The 12,931-nt window shown below is 27.7% G+C and overlaps 1 protein-coding gene across 1 annotated transcript; it reads left to right on the top strand.

The window, feature by feature from the left end:
* Nucleotides 1–9,921: 9,921 nt before the first annotated feature.
* LOC148200019 (ABC transporter B family member 18-like) lies at nt 9,922–12,679 on the top strand. Its single transcript, XM_088112459.1, has 6 exons — nt 9,922–10,009; nt 10,312–10,449; nt 10,533–10,686; nt 10,773–10,874; nt 11,126–11,578; nt 12,429–12,679. Exons 1-6 carry the CDS (start codon nt 9,999–10,001, stop codon nt 12,615–12,617), a joined length of 1,047 nt encoding a protein of 348 aa, XP_087968585.1. The 5' UTR covers nt 9,922–9,998; the 3' UTR covers nt 12,618–12,679.
* Nucleotides 12,680–12,931: the final 252 nt, after the last annotated feature.

The following is a 12,931-nucleotide window of genomic DNA, read 5'->3' as shown; positions in this document are numbered from 1 at the left end:
CAGTGGAGATGTATTCTCCACCTCCGTCTGTCCTCAAGACCTTTATCTTCTGCTCACACTGCTTCTCAACCATCCTTTTGAATTTCTGAAACACCTGTAATACTTCTCCTTTCCTCTTGATTAGGTACACCCAACATTTTCTGGTGTAATCATCAATAAACAACAGGAAGTATCTACTACCTCATGGTGTTTCAACCTGTATTGGTCCACAAACATCCGAATAGACTACTCCTAGTCTTCCTGCAGATCTCTGGGTAGATTCTTCTGAAAACTGCCCCTTGTTTGCTTACACTGCACACACTCACTGCACACTGTGTCTGCAATCTCAACATTAGGCAATCCATTCACCATTCTCTTCTGTCCTAACAGAGACAGATCTCTGAAATTTAAATGCCCAAACCGCAAATGCCAAAGCCATTCCTCCTTGCTCTCTGAGGCAGTGAAGCACTGGTGTTTTACTGCACTCATCACAACCCTGAATGTCCGATTGTGTGACAGCTGAGCTTGTACAATCATTCTCCTCTGTTGGTTGAAAATACTAAGGCCGTTATCCTCCATTTTCATCACATAGCCCTTCTGCAGTAGCTGCCCCAAGCTTAGCAAATTTGATTTCAAACCTGGTACATACAGTACCTCTTCAATTGTGACTTCCTTTCCTTCTGCATCCCTTAGAACAACTCTGCCTGTACCTTCTGCCATCAAGCTTCTGTCATCAGCAAAACGAATTTTTCCTTGTGCAACATCCTTAATTCCCACAAACCAGTCTTTTCTACCTGTCATGTGGGTAGAGCAACCAGAATCTAAGTACCACACATCTTTTTCTGATGAATTTTCCTCAGTTTTAGCCGTCAACATCACTGGTTCTGAGTCAGATTCCTCCTCTTGGGCCAAATTAGCCCTTTTCTTTGGTTTGTTCTTAGCACCTTCACCACTCCAGCAATCCTTGGCATAATGGTCAAGTTTCTGACAATTATAGCACTTGACCTTCTTTTTGTCAAATTTCCATTCACCACTCTTCTGATTTTTCACTTTGCTTGACTCACTGGACTCTTCTCCTTGCTGGTCCGGTGAGTCTTTGCCCTTCTTGCTACCTTTTCCTCCTTTCTTGAACAACTTCTTGCCTTTTCACTGAGATCTGGCCTGCAAGGCCTGCTCCTGGCATTGTCTGCACTCATTAATACGAAATTCATGAGCCTCCAATGAGTTCAAGAACTCCTCTATCTCCATGGTTTCCTTCCTTCTGGTTTCCTCTATAGCAACCACAACATTATCAAATCTGGATGATAGTGTTCTCAGGATCTTGTCAACAATATACTCATCAGATATTCCATCTTTACAGGCCCTCATCTTATTTACTAATTCTTGTACCTTATCAAAGTACTCAGCCACGGTTTCATTCTCCTCCATGACTAGAATTTCAAATTGTCTTCTCAGTGCCTGCAGTTTAACTTTTGTGTTTCTGTCTCCATCCCCATAAGTCTTTACTAAGATGTCCCATACCTCCTTAGCAGTAGCAGCTTTGGAGATCTTGTTGAAGATCTTTGGGCTGACACACTGGTACAGCAGAAACCTTGCCTTGCTATCCAGTTTTACTTGCCACTTATAACTCTTTTTCTCTTCTTCAGTGGCCCTGTCACTCAACTCGGGCAACCCATCTTCTATCACCTCTGAAACATCCTGGAAGCGAAAAATGGCTTGCATTTTAATGCGCCAGTCTTCAAACTGCTTCCCATAAAACACTGGTAGTGGCCCCTGTATACCCCCAAATCCTGCCATCCTTTCTTGCTGAGTTCTTGAACTTTCTTTGATCTTTAACCACTCAAAGAAACCTTCTTTCTTCTCCTCTGGATACACACAATTCCAGATCACTCACCAGGAAAGCAACAACACGAACCTATGCTCTTGATACCATATTAGAATAAAAGGGTAGAAATGTAAAAACCCATACACAGATATTATTTCTCTTAAAATGTGAATTATGCACGTGATAGTGAGAGAAAGCCAAAAGTAGAAAGAGAAACGCGAGAATCTGAGAAAGGAGATGAGCACTGGAAGCTCCGCTAGGGTTCAACCCTCTTCAATAGTCACCACCACCACACACGGCAGTTTCAGAATGATCAACAGGATGCAAAGACTCACAGGTATTCTGAATAACCTCAAAAATTGTATTATTTTCTGTTTGAAACTAATTTACAGAGTTTATATACATGAGAATAATATGTTTTTTCTGTTTGATTTACACTTCAACATGTCTAACCTTTTCTTAGATTAGTGTATAACTCATTATTGAACTATTATTATAATCGCTCTCACACGAAAAATGTAGGGAATGGTTTGAAGGGATAAAAATACTTAGATTCAAAGCTGTTACCAAAATCAAGCACATTAATTAAACCTAACATCATAGAACTCTCATCTTAGAAGCACTAAGATGTCGTCCATTAAGCACGATGGTGGTTAATCCTAAAAATATGAAAATCAGCTAACCTAAACAGACCAAATTGTCACATATTTTAGATTATTATAAAACCTCTTCTTTGGCTTGATGGATATAGCTTCAAACATAAAAAAAATGGTGGAATAAAGATGGATGAAAAGGAAACTAAGTAAAGATGGAAGATCTCAATGTTATATATGCTTAAAGAAATTGTATGATAATTAGTTTTATTTGACTTAAATGTATTTAGTCTTTAGTCTTGGTCTCCTAAAATCTAGATTTTGAATTTATTGTCCGTTATTTATCATCATTATATTGTGTTAAGAGTTATCATAATCATGATTATATTGTGTTTAAGGTTACTCTTTTTATCATGATTACATTGTGTCTAGACTTATCCTATCCTAATTATCATGATTATATTGTATCTATGATTACCCTAATTATCATGTATTTTATATCGATTTATTTTTATAAATAAAAGATTATGAAAGGGATCAATCAAACTCTCTCGAGAATTATTTTTTTCAATCTCAAATCCTTTAAAACTAAGGGAATTCAATACTCTATTTTTAAGATGCAATTTTATTAATATGTCTAATTTCATTCATGTTTAAATGAAGAAGATTTACCCTTCTACTCTAAAAGAGTTTATATATTTTTGAGTCAAATATCAAATCCATTTCAATATTATAACAAAAGTAAGAATTAATAAATATTAACTTTGAATAGTCCTGGTTTGTTTTTATTAAAGAAAATGATATATTGATACAAATTTTTAATACCATTATAATATGGTATATGTGTTATATTTTAGTAAGTTTAGAGAATATAACACAGTAATCAATAAATAATATATTAGTAAGAAAATGACACACACACACACATATATATATATATATATATATATATATATATATATATATATATATATATATATATATATTATCAAAATATTATAAAAAAAAACTTATGTTAAAATATATTTTTTTTTTATAAATCAGCTTATAAAATTAAGAAAATGAACTTCTACGTTTTGTAAAAATGTAAAAACTTCACAAAAGTTTTCTCCTTGTAGCAACTTATTTCTTTAGAAGGCAAAAACGGGACTTTACGAACTAAAAATAAATAAATTAAAATTGTTTCTAGTTAATACATGTTACTTTAAGTGAGTCTTGCTATTTTCCTTTCTCTAAAATATAAGAAAATTTTAGAGATAATTAACCTATCAAACTATAAAAATAAACAATTGGGTTATAATATCATAACAATTGGCAAAATAGTAAAAAGTGTTCATTGCATAAGTTTGAATAAGAAAATAAAAATGTATGATAAATTATTAGATCACTTACTTTGTAAATTTTTGGATTGTCAATATAATTATATATTATTGGGTAGTAATGCTGATCTAAAAATCTAAAATGTAAGAGTTCGAGTACAAAAAAATTAATAACCAAATGAACTTTGTTTAGTCTATTGTTTAGTCTAAAAGTGAAACTAAAGTTAAATTCAAAAGTAAGATGAGATGGTTAAGTTGAAATCGATTAAAAAGACACAAGAAAACAATAAACAAAAACATCGGTATTAAAAGAAAAAAATTCTAAAATTGGATTTAACGCATTAAATGATTTTAAGTGATGAATTTCAATTTAGGTTCTTAATTTTTTAAATTTGAAGATGACTTAAAATTAGACACCTTTAAGAAAACATAAGAGAAAATTTTATTAAACTTAAGAATTTGATCTTTTCTCATTAAAATCAAATTAAATAAACAATCCATAATAAATATAGGATCATACCCGATCCTAAAAAAGATGTTTGCTCATTCATAATAATGGAGAGAGAAATAAATACCATTTTGGTAAATTTATGTATAAAGTATCTCATAAGGTGGGAGCATTACATCCTTGTGACACATCCTCTAAAAGGACTCAAGTCTTTCGGACTATCTACACTTTTGTGTAGGACTGGACAAACTTAACTAAATTATACTGAAGTATAGTTAATTGTATTGTAATAAACTAAAAACTGAACTAGTTAACATAATATCCAAACCGTATTGTTTATAGTTCAATTTTAAAAAATTTAACTTATATCAGTTAACTAAAACTGAACTATATTATCCATACAAACATAAGCATACTATTGGTTTTAAAAAAAGCGGTAACTAAAATATGTATCTAAACTAAACTTTGCATACAAACAACATAAGTTTATTGTGAGTTTTAAAACACGGTAAATATATAATTACAAACTTTAAATTGTGGAATTGAAGATGATATTATTTTATTTTATATTTAAAATAATAAAATGGTATATTTAAATATATTATTTTATATTTAAAATAACAAAATAGTATATTTAAAGATATTGTTTTATATTTAAAATAATAAAATAAATAGTATTTGAAGAAGAATATCTACTTTATTTGTCCAATTTATTCACGGTCTTAATTGGTGAATAATTATGATTATAAAAAAAAGATTAATATGAAGTACAGTGAACTTTTAACATTTGAATTTAAGCACCAACTGAATTTGTTAAGTAAATTAACCTATAATTTAAATTCGAATTGAAATTGTAGTGTCTTGATCTTTATTAATATTATTAATATTGTAAACAATTATATAAGTTCATAACCTTTCGATATTTACAGGAAATTTATAAAATGCATAACAACCAATCAATACTTACAGTAAGTTTATAAAATACATAACAACCAATAGAGTATGAGAAAACAATTATGCATGTAGATGATATAGCTGATAGCATTCTTAATCTTTCAATACAAAATTCAGTTCAGTTATTAGTTAATTGATATAAGTTTAGTTTTTAAAAACTGAACTCTTAAACAAACAGTACAAGTTAAATGTTATATTAAGTAGTTCAGTTTTTCTAATTTATTAAAAATATAGTTAAGTATAGTTTGGTACAGTTTAGTATACTGTGCCCAGTCCTACTTTTGTGGCACTATTTTGCCAAGTGTTTTTCAATTGTGCAATGCACCAATGGGTTGTGATAAGCATAAAAAAATCTCTTATAGCAAATTTCTTTATTTGGTCACAATACTTACGATATTTCAAATTTAAACTGTTTCAGAGGTAGGTAGGATTGAGATCTACAATCCAAATTCTGATGAGTTATTTGAAGTTTGAAATTCGTTCTAAAGTATGAGTTTTTGGTTTAACCATTCATCCAAACTGTTTAAAGAGTATTTATAGAAGATATTCTGATATTAAAATCAACTTAACATTGTAATTTAAAAAGTACTTAAGTAGTAAATGTAAGATCAACATTCACCTCTTTACCTCAAATTTGTATTTATAAATTTTGAAATAGAATTTTCATTAACACTGATCTAATCACGTCCAATTGTGAATAATCACTCTTTACTTTTTAGTTTATTAATATTAAAGTTAATTGATTTGATCGATGGCTAACCAATATTCTTCTTCACCAATAGTCCTCTAAAATAATTTGTTGAATGGTCCAAATTAAAGTTAATCATATATGATCAAAAACTTACCGGACAATTATACGATACATATTTTATTATATCAATTTAGTTAAAATATTTTTAAATATCACATTCTAACTTTAAAAATCAAACCAGATTTTTAATAAAAAAACACATGAAAAATATACTATTAAGAGAAATCAGAGAATTTTCGGGTAATATTGTAAAATTACTTATAATTTTGTGATCCGATACAAAATAAATTCTATCACAAATGTATTACTCACACGCGAGTGTGTTAAACTGCATTTTTAATTAAGATTATAATTTTTGTGATGACTTTTTTTTTCTTTGTTACTGGCTTAGAACCCATTTTTATATCTATTCATAAGTGATGAAAAGTCCTCTTCAAACCAAACCAATATAAAAATTGAAAAAGTGATGAATATATATTAATACACAAATAAAATAATGCATTTAGCTCTTTTGAGTATTTATCCAATGCACACTTTTTTGTTCTTCCTATTAAAAAATTGACACCCCGGTAAGGACTCTATTTTTTTTAATAATGTATAATATAAATGATGCATTATATAAATTCTTATTATAATTTCTTTAAATAATGTATAATGTAAACTATCGTAAAATAAGAAAAATAAACATAAATATAATCAACAATTCTTTCATGCATTTGCATCATAATTTATTTAAATTTGGAACTAATTTTTTATTAAGTTGACTTATATTTTGAATTTAAATATACCAGTTTAGAGTTCATGATAACTCAAATTTATGAGTCGTGATTTTAAATACTTATTGTTTTATTTAATGCATTAATGTGTATTAATATTTTTGTTTTTGACAGTTTTATCTACTTATTTATTTATCTATTTTTAAGGTTAATTCTATCTAAAATTTAATTATAAATTTAAAAATATTTATTATTTTTTCTCTATCATTAATTTGTTTTTAATAAATATACAAAGTAACATTAACCCGTTCGTAAATTTGGATTTAAAATTAATTTGATATAAAGAATTTAATTATTAAACAAACGTAGGTGTTATTTAATAGTTATAATGGATATATATTTAATAGTTAATATTCGACAAGTCCTTATTTAGAATATTTATAAGAACCCTAAATAAAAGGGTTTTAATTTAACCATGATCTTCTAAAGTTTAAATAAGGCTTGTGTAGTGTTTATTTATGCTAACTTGAAACCATTTGAACACAAACCATTTTTACAAATCCAATAAACACAATTAAAAAAATTACAATGGAGGGATACATACCAACTACTACACATTGTTTATTAATCTTATTCTCTTTCAATATTTTATAATATTTTATATATGTAAGCATCTTGATGGACCAATAGAAGAAGAACGTGGGATGTGACAAGTACTTTTAGGAATATTTTGGTATCTTAAAATTATGAATTTTTTTTATATGAAATGAATGCACATATTTAAATATTTTAGGCTTAATACCCTATTTTGTCCCTAGTTTCGCTCGAAAATGTCAAATTAGTTCATCCTTTAAAAAATGCGTCAATTACGTCCTCACTTAATAAAATTTGCATCAATGAAATCCCTTCCCTTAAATCCGTACAATATAGAAGAGAGAGAAAAATAATTAACGTTGTTTGTACGGATTTAACGGAAGGGATTTCATTGATGCAAATTTTATTAAGTGAGGACGTAATTGACGCATTTTTTAAAGGATGGACTAATTTGACATTTTCGAGCAAAACTGGGACAAAATAGGGTATTAAGCCAATATTTTACAGACGAAAAAAACTACAAGATAAGTATTCTTTTATAACTTATTGTATTATTATTATATATGGTTAAGGGTTATGTTTTCAGTTTTAAACTTTAACATAAAATTATTTAAAATTTTGATAATTTTGTTTTAAAACTTTAAACATAAAGAAATATAATTTTTTAATTTAATTACATTAATTTTTTTTCGATTCAAACGTGTTTTATATTAATATTTAAATTACTTTTATTGTTGAACACTTTTCACTTCAATGCCAGTTACACAAATTTTTTAAAATTATTAATAAAAATATCAGTTATTTTTTGTAATTTTTATTAAACAATTTATTTTTATCAGAAAAAACAAATATATTAAATAAAAATAATTAGATTTTTTTAATCCATATATAAAGTAATATATAAGAAAAGAAAAAATAAAAAACATATATCCTGATAATTGACCTTGCATGGGTTTATTCAGATAAAAAACATATATCCTGATAGTGGACTTTGTGATCTTTAATTGCCTTCTCTATAGCTTTTATCAAAATTAAACAAACAAAAAAGTTCCTACAATCACTGTAATTTATGTGTAACAATTACTCTCAGTTAAAATTAAGGGTTAAAAGAATACAATATTAGAATATTTAAATTAGGATTTTCTATGTTAGGCAACTAGATTTTAGAAAGAAAAAAAATGAGGATAATGTGTTTTACTATCATTTATAAAACTAATCACAATTTATTTGTCTTTGAAGAACATAGATATGCTATCATATTATCTGCAGGCAAAGTATAAAACATGTTACATGGATAAGGATGATTATTAAATGAATTATATATGTTTTTAATTTTAAATTCATGATATAAAATTAAATTTTTTTCTTTTAAGAAATTTGATATATTTTGATTGTTACATCAACAAAAATAAATAAATATAATCTTTTTAATTCAATTATATTAAATTTTAACTAAAAAAATGTTAAACGCGTGAATTAAAATTTCAGAGTAAAAAATATAAAAGTTCGAACATAAATTAAATTTAATTTTGAATTAAAGTCAAGCATTAAATACATATTTAATCTTTATTAAATTTTATACATTAACTTACATTTATTAAACCCAAAAATTTAACCTATTGGAAAATACATTAATTTTTTTTCTGTTTTCGAGTTAGATGAATTTCAATTATTTTAAAATGTTTTTTTGCACTACTTAAACGGAAAGTAATACACAAATTTTTAACTACGTATATATATTTAGGAGTTATTAATATCTTTTTATTGTTTTTTTATATTCTCTCTATTATATAAATTGTGTTTGATGAACTTCACACTTGAAAATTTTGGTGTTATGTTAATACATGATAGTTTTAGAGTTATGGAATTTAGAGTTTGGGATTTTGAGTCATTATAATCTGTATTTAACAAACTAATTATAAGTTTTATGGAATTTCTCCACTTGATTCAATTGATTCTTTTGCAAACAATATGATATCAAACCTCTATTTACTTTACTAAAATGAACACAAAGAAAAGAAAAACAAGTGTCACAAAACAATGCACTATTCTATATATTCTCATATTCTTGTTATAAAAAACAAGACATGCATTATTTTATACGTGTTTAAATCATATTTTTATATATTTGATTAAATCAGACAACGACATAGAGGATTTTCTTTGTACATATTTTGTTTTTCATTTTACTTTTTAAGTATGTTTTTTTAAATAAAAATAACTATTTTATCAATATTATTCTTTAATTTTTTTTTAAATTTAACCACTTTTTCGATTTAAACAATTTTTTTTCTAAATTTAACTATTTTTATAAACTAAAATAATTATTTATAACAAAATAATTATCTAAAAAAAACTAAAAATCATCTACAAAAAAATTATAAAAATTATTTAAATTTAATTTTATAATTATAATAATAAAAATAATAATTTATTTTTCTTATCATAAAATAAAAGTGAACATGTGTTTTCACTAATTTTTGTTAAGAGTATTGTTATCTTTTATTTTCATGCTTGAGAATTTGTGTAAAGACAAAATTAAAAACACAGTTAAGTTTTCTTTTAATATCGTTTAAGAGCTTACTATTATTTAAAATTATTTAAAATATATATAGTATGGGCCGGACCGGGCTTGGTAGCAGTATTTGACCCGCACACATGGACGAAGTGGTTCAGACCACCAATTTCTGACAATATAAATTGACTGACTTTGCCCTATTTTGGACAAAACCTTAAAACACACTTCACTGTTCCGTGCTCCTTTCCATCACCAAATTAATTCCTTTCTGAAATTCCGTGTTTGCCCTATTTTTCTGAAGATGGAACAAGGGTCTGTTTATTCTTTCCTGTGCTCTTCATTTCTGGTTTATAATCACTTTATTACTCAGAAATGTGCTTAATTTAGCTTAAATTGACCTATGATTGTTCTTCAATTCTGCTCAAGTTGTATGTGTGTGAATCCTAACAAACAATAATGATTCGAGTGGTTCTGATTTAAGTTTGAAAGATTGATTTATGTGTGTTCTTTAAGTTGATTCATTGATAGAACATTTAGAGATTAGCATGTATGGTTGTTAATAGGTATATCTAAAAGTGAATGTGTTTGTGTTTTGTATGTGCATGAAGCTACAGACAAAACCAAAGCACTCCCCAGAGACCTTCTATGGATGATGCCTTACATTTTCTGAATAGAGTGAAAGATGTGTTTTGGGACCAAAGGGAGAAGTATGACATGTTGATTCAGATCCTGAAAGATTACAAGGATGAAAGGTAGATTCTCTCCCTCATCTGCATATCTATGTAATGATTTTGAAAAGTGAAGTGTTCTCTGATATTTCTTTCGGTTCATTCAGGATTACCTGTGCTGTTGTGGCTGCCAGGGTGAAGGAGTTACTGAGAGGGCACCACACTTTGATTTTGAGATTCAACAATTTCTTGCCAAAGGAGCATGAGATCAAACTTAACGAACCTCGTCAAGAATTAGTCCGTTTAGTTGACAACATTAAGGTGAACGATGAGCATGTTTTGATATATCTGATATCTGTCGTATTGATTCTTAGTTGTGATATTCATAGGTTTATTGCTTTCAATAGGAACGATTCAAAAATGATCAGCCTGCTTACGCATCATTCTTGGTGAGTATGAAAACCTACAAAGAAGATAAGCGAAAGACAACCTGTGATCTTCATGGGGAGGTAAGTGTGTCGTCCTTCAAAGGGCACCCTTTTATTTAAAAAATTAAAACATTTTACCCTTTCATGTCTCGATTCAGAACCGACGCAAAAGGTAGTCGACTTTTTAACTTGTCTGAATATGACTCGATTCTGAAATCGCTGTCTATTAACAAAAATAATCGATGTCGTTTTTTTAACTATGCACTGGTGTGTTATCTAGAAAAACTCATTTTTTTGTTGAATCTCTTCCGTGTTTACCCTCTTTTTTCTAGATTGCTATCCTTTTTAAGGACCATCAAGATCTGCTTGAGGAGTTCACCAGATTATTCCCTAATTATGATGCAATTGGCTTTGAAGAGACTGTTCATGATAAAAAGCCGACACTTATCATTCCCAAGTGCAAGCAAGCATGTTTAGGTTGTTTTACTGCATTGTTGTTTTGTACCATAATATGGTCACTGATATTTGTTTACTTTCTCTCATCTCACGATGAGATAACAAGGAAAACAAAGATATGTTCGTTTTGCTTCCTAGGTTTGGTTATAATCTCCTTGATCGCTAACATCTTCCACCAACCCTATAACGTTCTTTGCATGAGAAAGTATTTAACTAAAAGGGTGAGAGAGGGATTGCTCTCAAAGATTCTTGCCATTGGAGATGGATGGTTCTCTCAGAAGGAAACTTTCAGATGTGATCTTTGCCATAGATTTGCCGAAGAAAGTGTGGTATGTTTTTACTATTATTTTGGGTCAATTTCTTTGTGCACTATTGTATGTCATGAATGTTTATTCTGTGTATATATATCTGTTATAAGAACAAACAATTGCATGTTAATGTGAAAATACAATAAAACAATGTAATCTATGTGTTATTTTGGTGAAAATCTCCATACAATAATACTTAGAAATCTAACAATGATACCATATGTCTGGTAGATTTACTTTCAAGGAAGTAAATTGTACCAATGATGTTTGCCTTTATTGACTGTTATATAACAAAGTTTCCTTCAATGGGTTATGTAGCATGTCATTTTTCTTTAAATTAAATATGTTTTTTTAGCTTAAATTTAAATGTAAAATTAAAATTTATTTCTATTTTAAATTTTAAAACATTAATGCATAATAATATTTTAATTCGATAAAATAATTTGACATGCTAACGAGCTTTTCAAGTCCTAGTTATATTATATGACACATTTCAACTTAAATTAAATGTTAATATAGAATACTATTTTACATGAGAAAAAAAAAAGTTGACATCTTTAAAATTAAGAGGTAAATTTTAAATGTAATTTAATATCATAAAACTGACTTATAAATTGAGATATGTATTTATTTATATTCTCTAAATTTATGTTATATAATCTTTTAACAATTGAATTAAAGATATTATATATATTATTTTTTAAATTTATTAATGAAATATATCAAAATCTGATACATGAATGAATTTTAATTTTTTTTACAAATCATATTTAACCCTTTTTCTCTTGTAGTATCACTATTTTGCAATAGTTACTCTTATAAATATTTCTCTTTTCCACTTACAAGTTATATTTGTTATTTCATGGTACAGGTTAAGCCTCTGATGGGAGAGAAAATGGGATTAGGGTTTCAAACAATTTGTGCAGTGGGAATAGGTTTGAGTGTGGGTCTTATGTTTTCATGGAAAGTAGCCATTGCAATGATAGTTGTTCAACTTGTTATCATCGTTTGCTTCTACACAAGAGGTGTCTTCAAGATCATGAAGGTCCATGATAATTGAAAACAGTGAGAACCATTACAAACATATTTCAAATTTGGCAATAATTTGTAGAACCCTTTTGTAATTTTTGTGAAATTGACTTTTTAATGGTTTAATCCTATGTTTAGTTATGCTTACTACATGATGAATCCTAATTACTAGATCATGAAAGTCTTATTATTATTTAACATTTAACTTTGAGTGTGATTAATTTGATTATTCACGACAATATATATAAATTCTTAGTTATTTTAGTTAAAACCATTTTCAAGGTGTTAAAGGTGTTTCTTATGTTGATTTGTGTTAAAAAAATATTTATTTTAGAAGAAAACTAC

Source organism: Vigna umbellata, chromosome 4, assembly GCF_029865625.1.
Source record: "Vigna umbellata cultivar VRB3 chromosome 4, Vumbellata_1.0, whole genome shotgun sequence".
In the NCBI taxonomy this organism is placed as follows: domain Eukaryota; kingdom Viridiplantae; phylum Streptophyta; class Magnoliopsida; order Fabales; family Fabaceae; genus Vigna; species Vigna umbellata.
The sequence above is the reverse complement of the archived record's forward strand: the minus strand, read 5'-3'. Positions and strand labels throughout refer to the sequence as shown.

What these genes read in the sequence shown, in the direction of transcription:
- LOC148200019 (XM_088112459.1), top strand. An exon ending in CCTGTGATCTTCATGGGGAG is followed by an intron (nt 10,875 to 11,125) that starts GTAAGTGTGTCG and finishes TCTTTTTTCTAG; the next exon opens with ATTGCTATCCTTTTTAAGGA. An exon ending in GATTTGCCGAAGAAAGTGTG is followed by an intron (nt 11,579 to 12,428) that starts GTATGTTTTTAC and finishes TTCATGGTACAG; the next exon opens with GTTAAGCCTCTGATGGGAGA.